Source organism: Oenanthe melanoleuca, chromosome 1, assembly GCF_029582105.1.
Source record: "Oenanthe melanoleuca isolate GR-GAL-2019-014 chromosome 1, OMel1.0, whole genome shotgun sequence".
Lineage (NCBI taxonomy): Eukaryota > Metazoa > Chordata > Aves > Passeriformes > Muscicapidae > Oenanthe > Oenanthe melanoleuca.
Window position 1 is genome coordinate 105739673 of NC_079333.1, and position 17589 is coordinate 105757261.

General features: G+C 36.1%; 1 protein-coding gene across 8 annotated transcripts in view; it reads left to right on the top strand.

Annotated features, from left to right (window-relative positions):
* The window catches only part of KDM6A (lysine demethylase 6A), a 149998-nt gene that overhangs the window by 40663 nt on the left and 91746 nt on the right, over positions 1–17589 (top strand). For all 8 annotated transcript variants that reach the window (XM_056506543.1, XM_056506552.1, XM_056506561.1 and 5 more), the window contains exon 4: positions 5242–5291. In XM_056506543.1, coding sequence (XP_056362518.1) covers positions 5242–5291 — 50 coding nt within the window. The remainder of the gene's footprint in view (positions 1–5241; positions 5292–17589) is intronic.

The window sequence follows — 17589 nt, forward strand, 5'->3', positions numbered from 1 at the left end:
TCAAGAGATGTGCTCTTTTGAAGCTTCCCTTGTGCACTTCTTCAGCTAATTTTCTATTTTACTATGAGCTTTCACATGAGATAAGCACTAAATGCTTGTTTAAACAGTGAATTGAAAATAATTATGTTTTAGAAAACGTACTGTTTTCCAAATGGAACTTTGTTTTGTATTAAAGTTTTTTTTTCAGGGTATGTAGTCAAGCTTGCTGTTTCTAAGTTCAGTAAGCCAAAAATTTTTGTTAGTCACATTTAGCCTTGCAAGATGCCACTAGATGGTGTTAGTATGTAGTTCACTTTCTTCTTACTCAAGCACTAAAATACTCAAAGTGCTCCATGTTTTCATCACTTTGAAGGCCTCTTAAGTTTTAAGGTATCATAAAGTAGGTTTGTTAGAGCAGATCATAAAAGCCATCCTCTGTCACTGCATGATTTGTGATGGAAATGTGCTAAAGGTGGCAAATGGGTGGTTGTCGTTCAGTCTAGACATTTTTCCTCCCCACTGTCACCTTTCTTGTTTGTTTAGGTCAAGCATTTAGATTCTGGATACAAAGAAAGATTGTCTTATCTTATGGCTGAAACTAAGTTTTGCCAACATCCTATGAAATTAAATAGATTTTAAAAAAATCCTGAAACCGTGTACGTGCTAATTAAGTCAAATTTGTTTTTTATTTTCTGTATGATACCAAAGAATCTTAAATAGGGGGAAATAAGGAGCAAGTGTTATCCGTGTCCTGCTTCTGACATGTCCATTGGTCCTATCATAGCAGGAGAGGAAGGCGAATACTTAGGGGGCAAATAATAAAGTCTGTCAGGGTTAAAGTAACCATACATATTGCAAAGTGGGTAGTTCTGGATGACTAAAAACCTGTAGGAGGAAACCAGTGGACTCCAAATGTGTCAACTCACTGAGGGTCAGCTCTGCCTGAGATGCCTGAGGTTTACAGACAGGCTCTGAAGCAGCCTGAGCTGAGGAGGATTCTTATTGTTCAGTGGCTGCAATTCTTTTAGAAAGGTGGTGTTTTGCTTCTCAGAGCTTTTTCAGGTAAGCATTTTATTTTCATCAAGCAATACAGCTGATGGTGATTGATTTGAAAAGATATGCATAGCTTTGGAGTATACATGTCCCCTCCTCTGGGGAGGGTGGTAAATGCTGGATCTGCCACTCACAGGGTTCAAGAATGTGATCACAAGGATTGCCTGTTAGGAAAATAATATACATGGCCAGGTTTTGGAGAGAGGTGTTCATAGCAAGAGCAGAAACTCAAAAAGTAGAAATTAAATAAAGGACAGGAGGATGGAAACTGAACTGAATAGGTAACTGAACACTTCTTTTAGTAATTGTTGAGTGTTATTTTGGGTATCTGAATGTGGGCTGTCAGTTTTGTGCTTTTAAGAGTTTTCTGTGGTTGACTATAAAATGTAGTTTAGAGTGAGGTAAGAGGCATTGTCCTGCTGACACTCATTCCTGTTCTTTGAGTCCAGACATGCATTTTCTGGATGCTCATGAGTGTTTCACATGCAGAGAAAAAAGAAGTTTTTATGTCCTTTATTGTCTTTATACAATTCCATATGTGTAAGAATTTCAGTGGTAAACTTCTAAATTGAAAAAGCTCGAAAGTAAGTTCTTAATCAAAAGATTGTCTGCAGAATCCTGCTGTGCCTAGGAGTGATTTCAAAACACTCATTTTATAATGTTTAAGAGGGAGATCATAATTGAAATGGGGTTGAAAGAGGGGCAGTAGTTGATAGAATCTTTTTGTGACAAAAATTGTCTCACTTTGGAATGACCGGTCTTGGATGAAAAGTAAAGGTACAAAATGATATTTCAGCCTTTAGTGTTAGGATTTTTTTGTTGTTGTTGTTCATTTTTGTTTGTTCTTGGTTTGGTTTTTTTTAATGCTACTGTAATGTGGTGCATGGCCCAATGGGATTTTTTGCTTTTAAATATACCGGGGAATATCATCCTATAGTCAGAATCATAACACTGATAAAGCACACCCTGTGTTACAGATAGGGACTTACATAAAATTCTTGTGGCTCTGCAGATTCAGTTGTTTTTGGGTTTTTTCTTATTTTAGAATAAAGTTTGTGTTTTGAGGGATTTGTACTTATTTCCTGTAGATACGTAGTTAATTTAAGGGAGAAGTTGCTTGTAGTACCACAGTACAGGTTTTAGATAAGTTACTAATTTCTACATCATAAAATTTAGGATAAATATTTGCTTACTGGTGACCCACTCAGGGACTATGAAATATGATAGGGTTCAAAATTTATGATTTATGTTTTCCTTTATATCTAGGTTGGCTCAGTTTTTCAAAAATCTTGCTTTCATAATTTGATTTCTGGTGTCTTATATGCAAGATTCTTTTTAGGGATGTGCTTGATTAGGAATTTTTAATGTGGACTCTGGCAAAAAGAACGTTTTTCTTTTCCTTGCATCCTTTTCAGCAGAGCTTGGGTGCTTATGAAGCAAATGTTTAATATAGGTGTTCACTGTAGTTATAAAAGGGGCTGAAATCAGATTTCACAGGTAACTTACTGTCAGCTGAGCACAGGATAATATTGAAATAGTGCATAGTAATACTTCTTAGTTGTCTGACTTTCCTGAGTAGCAAAGGGACATTTAGCTCTGGTTTAAGGGAACCCTCTGTGATGCATCCTTATGCATTTTTAGCAGAAATATGAGAATTTTAGCATTTCATCTGCAAGAAGCTAAGTAGAAAGAGAATACTGTTAGCCTAGAACAGGCTGGAGCCCTGGGGGTTTCTGTATCCCTCAGGAGGATTGGGCCCTACAGACACTGAGGATGAATTGAAGTGTCCTCTGTTCTTCTGGAAGAGAAATGTGGCTCCTTGGGATGGAGGCCTTATCTTCTTATCATATAAACATAAATAGACTTCAGCAGTCCACGCTTCCCATGTGCTTATTTTTAATTGTAGCTGAGCTTGGCACATTATATGATCACTTCAGCTGTTCCTGTGGGAAGTTGCTGAACTTTTTTGAAGAATGGAAGAGTTAGAAAAGAAAATCACAGCCAAACATCCTTTTTCTTAAAGAAAAGTGGTAGAATGTCATGGAGCAGAAGATTCCTTTTGTAATAACTTCCCTGTGTTAAATGGATGTGCTAGGATTTTTCAGGGCAAGTTTCTTCTTGCTTTCTTTTTCCTGTTCTTTCTCTTTAAGTTTTTCTGTTTATTTATGTATTTTTTTATTGCTGTTGGCATTTCATAAGCTTACTCACAGTGCCTTAACTGCTATAGGTAAGGATATTCCACCTCTTCTTTTTAATGGACATGCTCATGTGGGTGCTTCCTACGTTTTTAACAGCTACAGTGAAAATGTTCTCCCTTTTGTTTTCCCAGTATAAATCCTTAACATTGTATTTAATGTTCTTTTCATCTTTTTATCCATATCCCCTGTATAGTTGACTGCAGTAGTTATTTTAAAAAAAAAAGTTTACAAGAAGTTCTCAATTTCTTGAGTCTTGCATACTGTGGTTGTGTTGGCCTAAGTATTTGAAGTGTACTTTAACTATTAAAATTGGGATAGGTACTGCTTGAGTAAAAGAAAAACAACTCCTTTTATTTTTTGATGTGATGCATTACAAAACTGTTTCATAGTGCTTGTGCATGTTCCTGTTGGGGAAAGCAAAGTCATTACCATGTGTTCAGAAGATAATTACTCCTTTTTGTTGAAAACTTATTAATGATGCTTGGGAGAACTTGAATCTAGGAGGACTTTTGGGAGGGAGTAGGGTGTTTTTTTGTCTTATGGTGGAAATCCTTTAAAACAATTAGAGTTTGACTAGAATGTGCTTAACATTCTTCAACTTATATTGTTAGACTGAAGTCATAGCCTTCAGTTTGTACCATTTTTTGGGGGGAGGGGAGTCGGAGGAAGAATTGTATTCTTAAATTGTGAAGGACTTAGATTAGATTTTTTAAGTCATTTTGTTTGTCTGAGTTGCATTTGAAAGCATTTTAAATATATTGCATGTTAATAATGTGTGGTCAATGAGTGTTCTTCTAAGTTTGTTTTTCTAACCTGGGCATCTAAATAAATCCCAGTTTAGAGCATCAAAATTAGAAATTGAGGAAGGGCACCTCATGGGCATGGATCAGGATGTGTCTGTTTACAGATAAAGGTTGTGAGTCTCCATAGACAGATGAGTGCAGAGGTTCTGTGTCTTTATCATTATGTGTGTGTTCTTATTTCACTTAAGCACAATAACTTTTGCCAAATTACTCGAAAATGAGTATGCAAGACTGGCATTGAAGGGTGATAACATTTATGGACATGATTTATCCATGGTGCTTGCAGGAAATGAACCTGCACCTAAAATAAAGTACATGTTGTTCTTTGTCTTAATCTGTTTAGTGCCTGTGGTTTTTCAAAGCTGGAGTTTTCTTCTTTTGTTGTTTGGTTTCCACACATTGCGTATTTTCCGTTCTTAAATCTTAGGGGGCAAACACTTGAAAAATCAGTATATTTGTGTTACTGAGTGAATCTTTACTTAAAATGCTTCATTTTTGATGGTTCCTATTTGTGTTCTTAGAAAAAAGCAAAGCCTGTTTGTGTTCTAGTCCGAGGTGGCCTGTTAGCCCAAGGGCAAGATGAATCAACCAGGATTTTTAGTGAGGAAGAGAGATGCAGGAATAGTGATTGGAGAAATTGGTTGCTAAGTAGAGCTAATATTCTGTTGAATACAGTTCTTCTTAGCACTGATTTCCAGGTTAGTCTTGGCCCTGGCTGTTGAATAAAATGCAAGCTTTTGGTTTTTTTTCAGCTTGCTTTTGTTTCACAGAATGAAAGGCCATGTGAAATTGATTTCTCTTTGTATGTCCCTCCTCACCAGTTCTTCAGAAATTACAGGACATCAGGGAGTGTGGTAAATGAGCTACATGATTAAATTTTTAAATCTTACAATAGCTTTGTCCAGGATGAAAATCCCAAAATTTCGAATTATTTCTTTGTTATCGGTTTTCTTTAAAATATTGCTTGATTTACATTTGTAAGATTAATAATAAATATACTTTTGGGTTGACATTTCATAAAACAAAATTATAATCTTAAGGAATGCATTGCCCACAACAGTGTACTTATCATGGCAGTGTTACTTTTATTAAACCATTTATCATTTTAATGTTGTGTATTGTGACTCCTAAGGATTTCTATCTTTTTCTTCAAAGAAAATGAAACAAAACAAATTGAACATTCATTTTTCTTTTTTTCTCTCTTACAGCATTATCTGCATACCAGAGGTACTACAGTTTACAATCTGACTACTGGAAGGTCTGTATAAGCACTTTTTTTTTTTAATGTGTTGCTGTAAATGTTCAAAATTTTAAAGTAGATTCTGTTCAATATTAGTTTGAAGTATCTACCTGCAATTACATTTTGGCATCCTTACTGAGTCTTAAAGTAAATGTTCACCTATATATGCAATTCATTATAAACTTCAGTGTAAGTCTTCGTGTCATGTATTGAGAAGGCAGTTTAATTAAGCTCACAAGTTTTAAATAGTATTTTTTACCATCATTATCCATTACTTCAGGGTTTTTTATGCAGCACAGATATTTGGATGTGTGTATGGAGAGCAGCAGAACCACTTGAAAGCTGCTGCGCAGGCGTTGGATGGGAATAGGAAAAATGTTCTCTGGTTGCTTTTTGTTACCACAGACACCAAATTGTTTCAAGTTCTTTTCAGTATTTTAAATAACATTCTTACATCAGATAGGAACAGATCCTGGTAGTGTAGCTGCCTTGTCTGTAAGTAGAGGTATTGTGTCTGTGAGTAGAGGTATCGTGACTTTAGATGAATAAAATGGAAAAAAATCTTACAATGGCATTGTCAGAAATAGTCAGCACTGCTATATTGTCACATGAAACAATTTGAAGCTCCTGACAGAGAGAGGTGCAGGAAGGCACATAGGACCTCACATACTTGTGTGGTCTTAAGCAGCTGTTTTCTTTAAAGTGTGGATAAATGCCTCTTTTATATGGAGAGGGCTCATGAAGAGCCCTTGGTACCACGTAGAGATGGCATTAGAGAAGCAGCATTTTGTGTGTTCTTTGCATTTGTTGGGACTGTAACAATGCTCTGAAAAACACTGTGGCAGCATCTCCCCTTTGAGCACAGGATGGGTAAATTAAGGGTGGATGAGTGAACTGGAATAAGTGTTTTATAATAAAGGAGAGTTGGAGGATCCTAGGGAAATTTTTGGTATTGTCTTGTTAAAGCCCCTACTCCAGCAGGAGTTGTGCAAGTGCCATATTTCACTGAGCCATTTTGGAATTGAAGGAGTTTTTCCAGAAGTAACCCTTGCAGTTTTAAAATTACAACAATAAAAACATGAATCAATTCTTCATGCTCTTAGAGAGCTGCTTTAAAGATTGTTGCAAATAAATGTTGAAATAGATCAATTAATTAGAAATCAATTGTAATACTTTCTGTTGTTTGTACTCTTTCACGTTAAGCATGTCAAAATAGTTTATGACTGGAATTATTTTTTCTGGTTTTTATTCCAATGGCTCATTATTAAAATAAGTGGTAGGTGATTACTAAGTTATTTGCCCTGCATTTTCAGAGTTCAGGGTAGAATGTAAATGATAATACATGTATTCCTACAGGTATAGGTTGTTTTCGTATATAGATGGATTATATATATATATTTCTATAGGCTCAGAATATTATATGCAGTTAAAATAAATGTATGTAAACTCTGACAGTTTCATCTCAAGAGCACTGATAGCAATAAAATCCCTGTTTGTATACAAGCAGTGATATTTTAACACACCTGTTTCTTGCATATATGTCCAGAATTTAATCAGGCAGAGATCATTTTGAGCAGTTCTTGTTGCAAACATGAGAGCATTGTTTGCAGTTGACAAAGCAGCATTTTGAGTTCTACAAATTAAAAATCCAACCCTACAAGAGAAACCAAAAAACCAGTAATTTTTCTCCAGCTTGACTTCCCCTTGGAAACAGGGGTTAAGAATGTGTAGCCCAAAGTGGTTCTTTTTCTATAATCTTAGGAGATTCTGCTAATTTTGATATTCACTAAAAGGAGCCTGAAACAGTCCAAAACCATTTTTCACCTATTAACTTCTTTATTGAAAGTGGTTAAAATCACAGGTGGATCATATTCAATCTCATTAATGGAGGATGATGAAGCTATTCTGGAATTGGCAGTGAAGCTACCTGGATTTGGTCGAGAGGAGGACTTTCCCCTCCTCCCTCCAACTGAGAGGATTTATTGTTTCTTGTCATCCTAAATGCCTTGTATCTCTAAGAAACCATTTAGTCAGGAATAGCAAGTTTATGGTGTATTTTTGGTCACACTTTTATGCTGTTTTGTTCTACTTTGTGATTTTTTTTTTTTTCCAAAGAGATACAGATGGCAAAACCCCCAGTCATATATCCTTATTTTACTGTTGGGGAATTTTAAAAAAGTTTTTAGTTTTTACAGGGCTGGATGTCATCAGTTCAGTCGTTGGAATTTGTGATGGTAAAGAAAGGAAGAGACAGAAGGGTGTGAAGGAAGGGTGGTATTTGTGAGCTGTGAGGGGAGCTGTGTGAGATATTTGGGAAACTGGAAAGTGCTGAATCACATGAAGGTTATTATATAAGGCAGGTCTGAAGTCAGACAGGAGCAGCCTTATAAACTTGGGCAGATTATCTGAAATTACAAACTGTCGTGCAGTGCAGATTTATGTGGTTGAAATAAGTGTCCTCTGTTTGCTTTGATTTTTTTTAAAGAGAGAAGTTACAGAATTGTGAGAGTTTTCAGATTGCTTTTATAAACTGTATTTGCTCTCTGCTACTTTGTATTTTTAGAGTTGCTTGAGGTTGGTAATTCAGCATTATTTTCATGCATTGTTCATTTCATGATACACAGTCAGTATTTCCTTTAATGAAAAAAGCATTTTCCTTTTTTTTTTTCCCCCCATAGATTTTTCTGATGGTCTGAATTTTCATAGATTTTTCTGATGGTCTGGTCTGAAACAACCAGGTTGTTTTCTGTCAGAATTTGATGCATGAGTTGTTTTGTTGCTATTACAGTAAGCATTGTGTTGATCATATGGAACAAAAAGAGAAGGAAAAAACACTTTAGAAAATATATTCTAGGTATATACTCTAGTGACAGGAGTGAAGGTGAAAGGTTAGGAAGATGCTGTATTTTGCCATTTACCAGATCAATACTCCTCTGTGCTGATGAGGTATTATTTCCTTTCAAAGAACTACGTGTATGGATAGTTTTGAAGGTTTTTTGTTGCATTATGCCACATATTCCTCAATAGATGATTTTTTGCTGTAACCTTTGGGTTCTCACAGTGTAAAATGTCCTGCAAAATAGAGTTTCTGCAATTTTTTACTACAAAGGCACTGTGGTACTTTAACTCTGCATTTAAGGAAAATTATTTGACTTGAAATGTTGTGAAGTAAATATCTCAACTTGGATAAAAGCCGATCTGACTTTCATTCTTGCATTCAAGTACTTCTCTCAATGTTTCGTATGTGCTTATGCTAAAATAAATCTCCCTTCTGTGCAATGTACTTCATTCTGATTTCTTTTTAAAACTCCCCTGTGTCAACATGTTGGGGGAGGTGAGGAGGACTGTGGGGGATGAGCAGATACAAAGGGCAGTTCAGGAGAGAGAGACATCAGCTAGAACTGCAGTTTGTAGATGTTGATGCTCCTGGGAGAATAAAGATATCAAGTGTAAATGTCTGCCATGATTATCAGTTTTGACATATTCTGAGGAGGCAGCATTAGAAGCTCAGCAAAGAGTATGATATTCCTGATTTTATCCAAACATGATGGCAGATATCTGGCACCTGTAGGAAGTTATTTTAATCATCTCGTGGTTGTATTATAATGGACTTGATCATAGTGAACTCTTTTATATAATACCTGAGTTTGAGTAGGGCTGTCCTAGAGAAGTTCCATTGCATGAGTGAATTCAGTGTAAGTGTATAAAATATCTGAATGTGTTGCACTGACATAGTTGTCCAGGACAGGGGAGACCTAGAAACCCTATTCCACAGATTTGGGCTCCAAGAGGCATCAGTGCTCACTAGAGTGATTCCTGGGAGAGTTCCTGAGAGAAGAGCCTGGTTATCCAGTATTTAGATTAGATCTCTGCTTAGGCATGGCACTGCTGCTGCAGCCCTTGTCTGGTTTGATAATCTTGATTAAAGAGTGTTTGTGGCCTTTGCAGGTAGGTGAACATTCACATATTGTCAGTTAGCAATTGTGTGCCTGCAGTTGTAGCAACACATAGTTTGAATAAATCAAACCTTTTGGTACAACTGTGTTAGGGAGTAGCAAATTCCTTCATGCTGGTTCTCTAAAGTGTTTGAGCATCTATTAGGGACATCTCTGTGCTTGGGAATGAACATGAAGATTTTTGGACAGTGTTAAACCCAGCAGACTGTGGACAAGTTATGAGGAACATGACAACAGCACTGCTGAAGTCCATTATTCTGTGTTAATTCATCAAAGAATAGCATCCTGCTGGCTTAAGTTTTTTAATAAAAAATTGTGTTTTATCAGAGTAACAGAGGGTACACAGGTACTTGAACATTTCTATTTGTATGTGAATAAATTGAAGGATTGCAAGGCACAGCTTTTGGAAATGCATCTTAAAGTATTGGATGTTACTGTGAAAATTACTTACTTCTTTTTAAAGGAAGACTTTATTGTGGAATAGGATGCTAGAACTCGGATTGAGGATGCCTGAGAAAGAAAAGAGACCTCAATTTATTCAGCAACACTCAACTGTAGTATCTCTTTATCAAACAGTGCTTGGAGTGGATCAGTCAGAAAGTCTGAATGTTCCTTGAAATGTTTAAGGAACACTTAATTAGTGAGTTATATCCTCCAACATGAATTCAGATATAGAATTCTTGTTAGCTGTTGACTTTTGCTGGAAAGTTGCCTAGAAAGGAAAGTAAATCTGTCAGGAACTCGTTATCATTTTATGAAAATGGCCTTAATCACCCTTCTTTTTAATAAAGATTTCATTTATGTGGACAAGGTGAAAGCATCAGAGGTTTGGTGAACCCCAGGAAGAGTTTTCAAAGACCCAGTTCTATGTTGCAGTGGATTTTAAGGGTGCAAATGTGGTGCAAACTGAATTTACAGTTGCAAGGCTATACTGTAGAACACCGGATGGTCTAGTTAAGAAAAAACAGAGAAATTGAAGAGGGGGAAGTAAATCCTATAATTTTGCAGCAAGATGAGATGTTAGTTTAGTTCTGGAAAGCACCTGTTTAGTACTCTGCCTATGTTTAGTGGACAGTAGAATGAATTTACTGTCTGAATTTTTACCTTTTTTCATATTTATTTCTTGAGTTATTCTTGAAAATAAAATTCTGGCTATATGTATGCAAGTTTCCCCTCACTTTTCTCAGATAGTCTTTACCAAACAGAGAAGAATCCAAAACTGTACAGAGAAAAAAACTCCAAAAACTAAACCAGAAAAGCAAACAAACAAAAACCAAAAATCCCCCAAAATCCCCCAACCTGAAATTCTCTTCAGAAAGCCAAATGTCAGAGGAAGATTCAGTTGTGTATGTGGGTGCTAATCATAGAAGAGGGATGTGATCTCAGTCTGTGCTGTTGTTGGTTTGTTGCAGAAAGCAATTTTATAGCACTCCTTTTTATGTTGATCTAAAGTCTATTTGAGTGCCAGGTAATAGTGTAAAGCACTGTTCCATAATTAGAGCTCTGTAGAAATTTCTGAAGCTTATGGCTAAAACCCTTGTAATTAGTGGAAAGGCTTTTTTGTTCCAAAGAGCTAAAGTAACTAAAACCACGGATGTTAGTTTTAAAATGTGACCTGTTGCTTGTTTTAATTGCTTTACACAGCTTTTTTAAATCCCTCTACATTTTTTTTTGGTATGTTTTCTTAATGCTATGAAGTAGAAAAATAATTTAAAAAAACATTATTCTGTAATTTTGTCTGTATTGCTGTCTCTTTTTCTCCAGACTGTAAGTCTGTTTCTCCCTTTATAAACAGTTGGACAAAAAGCAATTACTAGACATACTGATAACAGCAAATAAGAGAACATTTTGCACCTTTGAGATCCTTTATAAGACAGCAATTTTCCACTTCATTGGCTCACAACTGTTTTATTTTCTGCAGTAAACTCAAAAAAAACAAGTAGTTTTTAAACAGAATTAATCAAAAATTTCATTATTTTTTAATTAGATAGAAATGCTTGGATTAATCGAAATAGTGAATTTGTATGGGATCAGTAGAAATTGCTGGAACAGACACCCTCCTAGAACATAAGTTGGAGAAATATATAATTTGTGGACACTGCTTTTTATTCAAGCCTTTAGGTTTTTGAAACTTTTTTGAAAAGAAAATGGTTATTCCATATAAAGAGATAAATTTCTCCTTAGGGGTCCTCAGAGAGCAACATTTTAAAATTACACAAAAAGGCTTTAATATAAATTAATTGCCCCATAGCAACACAGGGTACCTACAGAAAAAGCAAAATGAATCCATTTGATCAGAAGATGCTTAATCGGAGAAATGTTGAGAAAAACTTATCAGGAAAGCAAGTTTCAGAAATTCTCACTGAAGGTGAAGTTTGCTGAGATGAAGACATTGCAAAAGGACCTGGGAGATACAGCAGTGATCTACAGATGGGTACATTAAAAACCTGTAATTCAGGATGTATTTGCAAATCAAAATAATGGAGTAGGAATAGAATAAATAGAAAGAGGAAGTGGAGAATTAGAAAGTGAAAAATAAAATCAGGAATTAAATAAATATTCAATGTCTTTGTGAAGCATGGAGATACTATTAATACCTTCTATATGCTCTTTAATTCTGCCTGACAATATAATGGTTGTTGGTGAAGCACATGGAATTCTGTACCATCCCTCATTTTTTACTAAGACAAGTTTTTGGATTTCAGTCCTTTCACTTGACACATCTTGATGAAGACATTCTGGTTATGTTCTGTGAAGGTATAAAATACAACTGAAAAATAATACTTTCAAGACTTCTACTGCAGTCTGAGAGGGGGAGAGAAGGATGATGACATGATGTGTTATGGAACAGCAAGTGAAAAACAGAGATAATTTTGTCCTAATTTTTAGATACTGATGAGAGTCGATCATCATAATGGAGATAAAAAGCATTTTTATGGGATTTAATGGGGATAAACATTTTCCTGGAGACTGTTGTGGAAAGCAGTCTGGAAATAGAGTCTGAGTCTGATAGTGTGTGATAATACAGGATGAGAAGTGATCCTGTCCATAAAAAGAAAAGAAGAGAAGGGGAGGGGGAAGGTTGAGGAGAGAAAAATCTGTAAGGCCAAGTGAGATTGAACAAATAATAAGAGGAAGAGGAAAATGTGTCTAGAAGGAAGAATGGCAGGATGTGGGGGAAGAAAACCTCTGGCCTTGCTGAGAATTAGAATGAAAAGAAGACCCAAACTTTAAGGCTAAGAGCATATGGGAAGAAGGTATATATAGAGTAATACCAGAGTGGATTGTGAGAGATCTGAACTGAAACTTGTGCCAGCTTTTTCTCTAATAGCAACCTCTGTGTCATAAATTCACCAATCATGCTGGGAGAGATTACAAATAAAGAAAAGAAAAAGGAAAAAATCTCGGGAAGACATTTAACAGTTCAGGTGAGGAGCCCAGTATGATTCTGGATGGCCTCTGTTTTGAGGAAGGAATAAGAAAGTGGAGTGTGAAGCCCTGAGGATCACTCAGGGAGCTAGAGAAACAGATAATAAAAATCAGGCATGTTTAGAGTGGAGCAAAAGATAGGGCTTCAACTGGTAAAACTGAGCTTTGTGCTCTGACCTTGCTGGACAGCCCCTGGCAAGGGGAGGAGTGAGTTAAGATGACTGAGACTCCGCTCACGGTAATTAAACAACAAAGATTTTTTAATATATGTAGCTGTTACTGCAGATGATGGTAAAACAATTTACTGCCACAAAATAAAGGGGTTTACAGTAATAAAGGATCTAGCAAGTGTACAAAGTCTTACTGAAATGCTGACAAAAAGTAGGAGAGCATATTTTCCATAATAATTAGGTTTTGGAGGTGCAGTGGATGAGAGCAGTTCTGGTGGAAACTTCACTTCGATCCTGAGATCAACAGAAAGAGTGGGAAAAATAAAATACATCAGATACAGCATCATCATAGTAACAGATTTTTAAAGATTATTATGTTTAGATCATGAGTTTGTCCCTTTAGTATGTCATAGTGGATGGAAATTGCATTTAAGAAGATACTGGAAAAGATAGAAAAGTTGTTAAAAGAAGAAGACCCAGGAGAAATTTGGAGTATGAAGACTGATAAATAAAGGGCTAAATTTGTGAACAGTGCACCTTACAATCTCTTTTCTCTATTGAAATGCTTGGTAGCTTTGGTAACACTGTAAATTGAGTTATGTCAGCGATCCCATAGCTGTGATCAGTTAGTGTGATTAGTCTGTGATGTGAAAAAAATTGGCAGTTTTAAATGCAAACTGTGTTTATCAAGACTGGGATTCTGTCTCTTAATTTTAAAAGGTGTATGCCTTCAAAATACTTCAGAGAAATTTATTAATAAATAAAGGGAAATGCTGGAATTCTGGAAAGGTAATGAGATTGTGTTGCCAATAACACTTGGTTGTCTATAAAATGCACAAAAATAGAGCAAATTAATAGCGGTATTTGGGTTTAAGAAAAACATGTTTTAGTGTTGCATGCTAAAAATAAATTAATTTTTTGAAAGTCAGTAAAGCAAACAAGTTGAAAGAAGTATTTTTTTTTCTTTATGAAATGTGTTGTTAAATTAATGCCAGCAAGAAATATGAAGAAGAAAATTCATGCTGTTTAATTAGATGAAAGCGCAACTGATTTCTAGTTTAGAAAAGAACATGCATTTATCCAGATATTTCTTAAGAAGTAATGAATCTTAAGAGTCACAGATTAGGGTTTTGTGTATTCTGAGGGAGGTGTGGGTATGTGTGTATCTGAAATTTGGTCCCTCTGGCAGTTAAAACACAGAATTCTAGATAGTCCCATCAAAATATTATAATTGTTAATGCAGACAAATAATGCAGCATGTCCAATTTTATGTACAGGAAAATTGTACAAGGATCTAATAATTAACTGTTACTAGATGAGTTATGTAATGAAATTATGACAGGAAGGTGTTTTCCCTTTTCTTGAAAGGTATCAAGATGAGGTGTAAAATCTTAAAAAGAATGTGACTGGCAAATTAAATTAATAAATTTTGACATGTTGTCTTTGACCTCATGATAAATTTAATAAATTAGCTTTTTAAAATGTCACTATTAAACTGTCATCACACAAAACAAAGGATTCCCCACTCTGCACATAAGCCCCATGCACTTGTTTGGGTCCCAACAAGCTTTAGATGTTTTTAGGGAGCACTCATGTTCCTCTGTGATAAGAAATATTTTGCGTTTGCTCTAAATTAGGAAAAAATACATTATTTCAATGTCTGCAGTTCTGGTTTTTTTGGTTTTTTTTTAAGTAGGCATTTATTTATTAAGCTACTCATCCCTTTTAGTCAATGGATTTATCATAACTCAGAAGTTTGAAAACTCTAATATACTGAAAATGTTAAAGAAGATATAATGTGCTTTGGGGAGAAATTTGTTGGGTTCAGGAGGAGGCAAAACAATCACAGGGGGAGCACTCTCCCCTCACCCTGGAAATGGCATTTGTTTCCAGACAACGTTCATTACATTTTCTAATGGGGGCTTCACCCTGGAAATTCAGCAGGAATGCTCCTCTTGTCCCTTTGGATGTGTGATCTCTGTCTAGAAGCCCAAACACTCGGGGTGGAAATAATACAAGTCTCTTCAGAAAAGCTTTTTATTCACGTTGAATTCTCCTGCTGCAGAAGTTGTCTTTGTGCAGGATAAAAACTGTCATCATTCATGTGCTAGTATTTAGATTAATAACATGCTTCCCTTCTCCAGTCCCTGGGATGAGGATGCAGGATGCTGAAATATTAGATGTGCTGAAGTGTGGCAGTGGAGAAACTCATCAATTCGGAATGCTCGGAGAGAGGCGTTCTTACTTGAGTAGAACATTCTGACTCGAACAGGGGATGCATCTCCAGCAGGCAGGAATAATACTTGAATGTTGATAACATCAAATGACCAAATGTGTCTTTTTCTAAATAGAAACAATTATTTTGGAAATGCTTGTGATGCTTTTTCAAAAGCCTGTTGTTCACAGAAGCCACAGTAATGGCACAGTGACTTGGTATTCTGTATGATTGCTCATTCCTTGCATGGAAAAGGTTAAGACAAAACCCATCACCCTGGTTTTCATATTTCTAATTTGTAGATTCCTGTTTGATCTATAACATGATACAGTGTGTCACTAATGAATGCCTTTTCTTCAGAAATGGTTCTTTTATATTTTAAGGTCCGTTTTTTAAAAAGAGGAAATGTTCGCTGAGTTTTAGAAACAAAGAATTGCTTTATTTTGCAAATTCTGTGTTTTTGAATTTGCTCTCTCCGGAGCTGGCATCTCAGTTCTGTTTTTTTAAATACTCTTTCAAGCATATACCTAATTAAAGTATTGAGCTTTCATCCTTTCCTCCTTTTCTGAAGGATGCAGATTCAGCCTCTTCCATGTGGTGGGTGTGGGTGGGAGAGGAGTGGTGGAAGTGTGAGTGGATGTAGTGCAAATAGATGGAGAAGGCAGCAGGTGGGAGCATGGGGAGAGTCTCTGAGTGGCCTGGGTGAGGCAAATATGTTCATGCTCTGAAGAAAAGGCAGACAATTCAAAGTGGTTTTAGATTAGTGTTTGAGCATGATTGTGCTCTGAAATAAATGTAGCTGTATTTCCTTTCTTCCTCATTCAGTCTTTATTTTTGGATTAAATTTGACTCTAATATTTTGCTTATTGAAGCATTGATATAGACTCTTCAGAATTCTCAGATTCACCAGAAGAACAGCAATAAAGATGTGTTAGCAGATATCATAACTACACTGATGCTGTTTAACATGTTTTCTAAAAATATGTCAGGACTTGTTTTTCTCTCCTCCCAAAGAATATTGGGTTCCATTTCATTTGTTTACCTGTTGGACTCTTGATTATTGGGATCAAGCACAGATCTCTTTCCAGGTATCTTAATCAGAACTTCATGAACTTTATTGAAAACAAGCTGGAAAATCTCATTGCAGTCCTTGTAAACACTGTGGAAAGGGAAGTGGGTTTCAGTCATATCTGCAGTTTAGAAAGGAAAGAAGATGATAATCTGATTATAATTCTGAAATATTTTTGTTAAAGCTAAGGGGTGGAAACCCATAGGGGTGACAGAGAAGGGGGAATGTCTTTACACAAGGCCTGCTGGTATTTTCTGTTTTCTCTTCTGTTGTCAACTGCTGCAAGAAATTCATGCCTACTGCATCTTTCAGAAGGTTTTGTATCACTGGTTGTATGGAAAGTTGCATTAGTTTTGCAGAATGCTGCAGACTCAGTTTTAATTGTTTCAAAAAGCAGCTGTACAAATTCAGTGAAAGAAAAATCCATTAGAAGCAATTAAATACAAAGACTTTTTGTTTGGCTTTAAGAAACCTTTGAATTGCAGCACTGCAGGTTGGGGTGATATTCTTCCTTGGGGGGAGCTGAAAATAATGATAGAAAAGGGAATTAAGTTACACTTACATATAACTGCAACAGCAACATTTTAAAAGTTAAGTATTACTTCTGAATTGTGTGATAGCCTGTCCCTTTCCTCCAGGATCACCTACCCATATTTGTGTTTCCATTTACTGACGTAGTCTTTACCTTTTGCACAAGAAAGATGATTTTCTGATTAAATGCAGTCATTGGATGTTGTCTGGAGCAGAATTACAAGAATCAAGACTTTCAGTACATGATCTCTTCTCTCCCCCTGAAATCCATAAAAATACAGCAATATAAATGAAATCATCCATCTAGTTCATAATGGAGCATTATAATCCTGTCTCAGTTCTGGTTTTGATCTCAAAATCTGGGCAAGCAGAGCCCTCTGTCTGTCTGAATCATGTAAGAAAAGCTTGTCTGGAAGGCACTTCATTTCACTCAGGATCAGTGAGATTCAGAGGAATGTAAGCCTTTTTCTCCCCTGAACTTTCTTCCCTATTCATTGTTGTCAGACAGATTTCCTTGGGAGTCTCTCCTGGATCACCATGGCTGTAATGCTGTCTTTTATAGAGAGAGAACCTGTAGGTTCTGCTTGCTGGTGATTTTTCCTGACCTGGGCTTTCATTAAAGAGCAAACTGAAGCACACAGCTGATGAGTGTGTCACTTGTGAGGTCAAGACAAACCCAGATGGGTGCTGCCACAGGAAGGCAACTGTTCTTCAGCTGAGAATAAATATTAAGTGCTGGTTGGAAGAGCAGTAGAAAATAAAAATGGCTCTAAAGGAACACCTGAAGAAATATCTAAAGGACATTTTTGGAACTTTTTACATGCTTCTGTTCAGTGGCTTTCCTAATTCTAGTGTTTTGCTAGACATGTAGCTGTTAATTCCTGTGGCATCTTTCTATGTTCCCTCTTAACTAACCTCCTGAACCTTGATTTTTTTGATCTTCCCC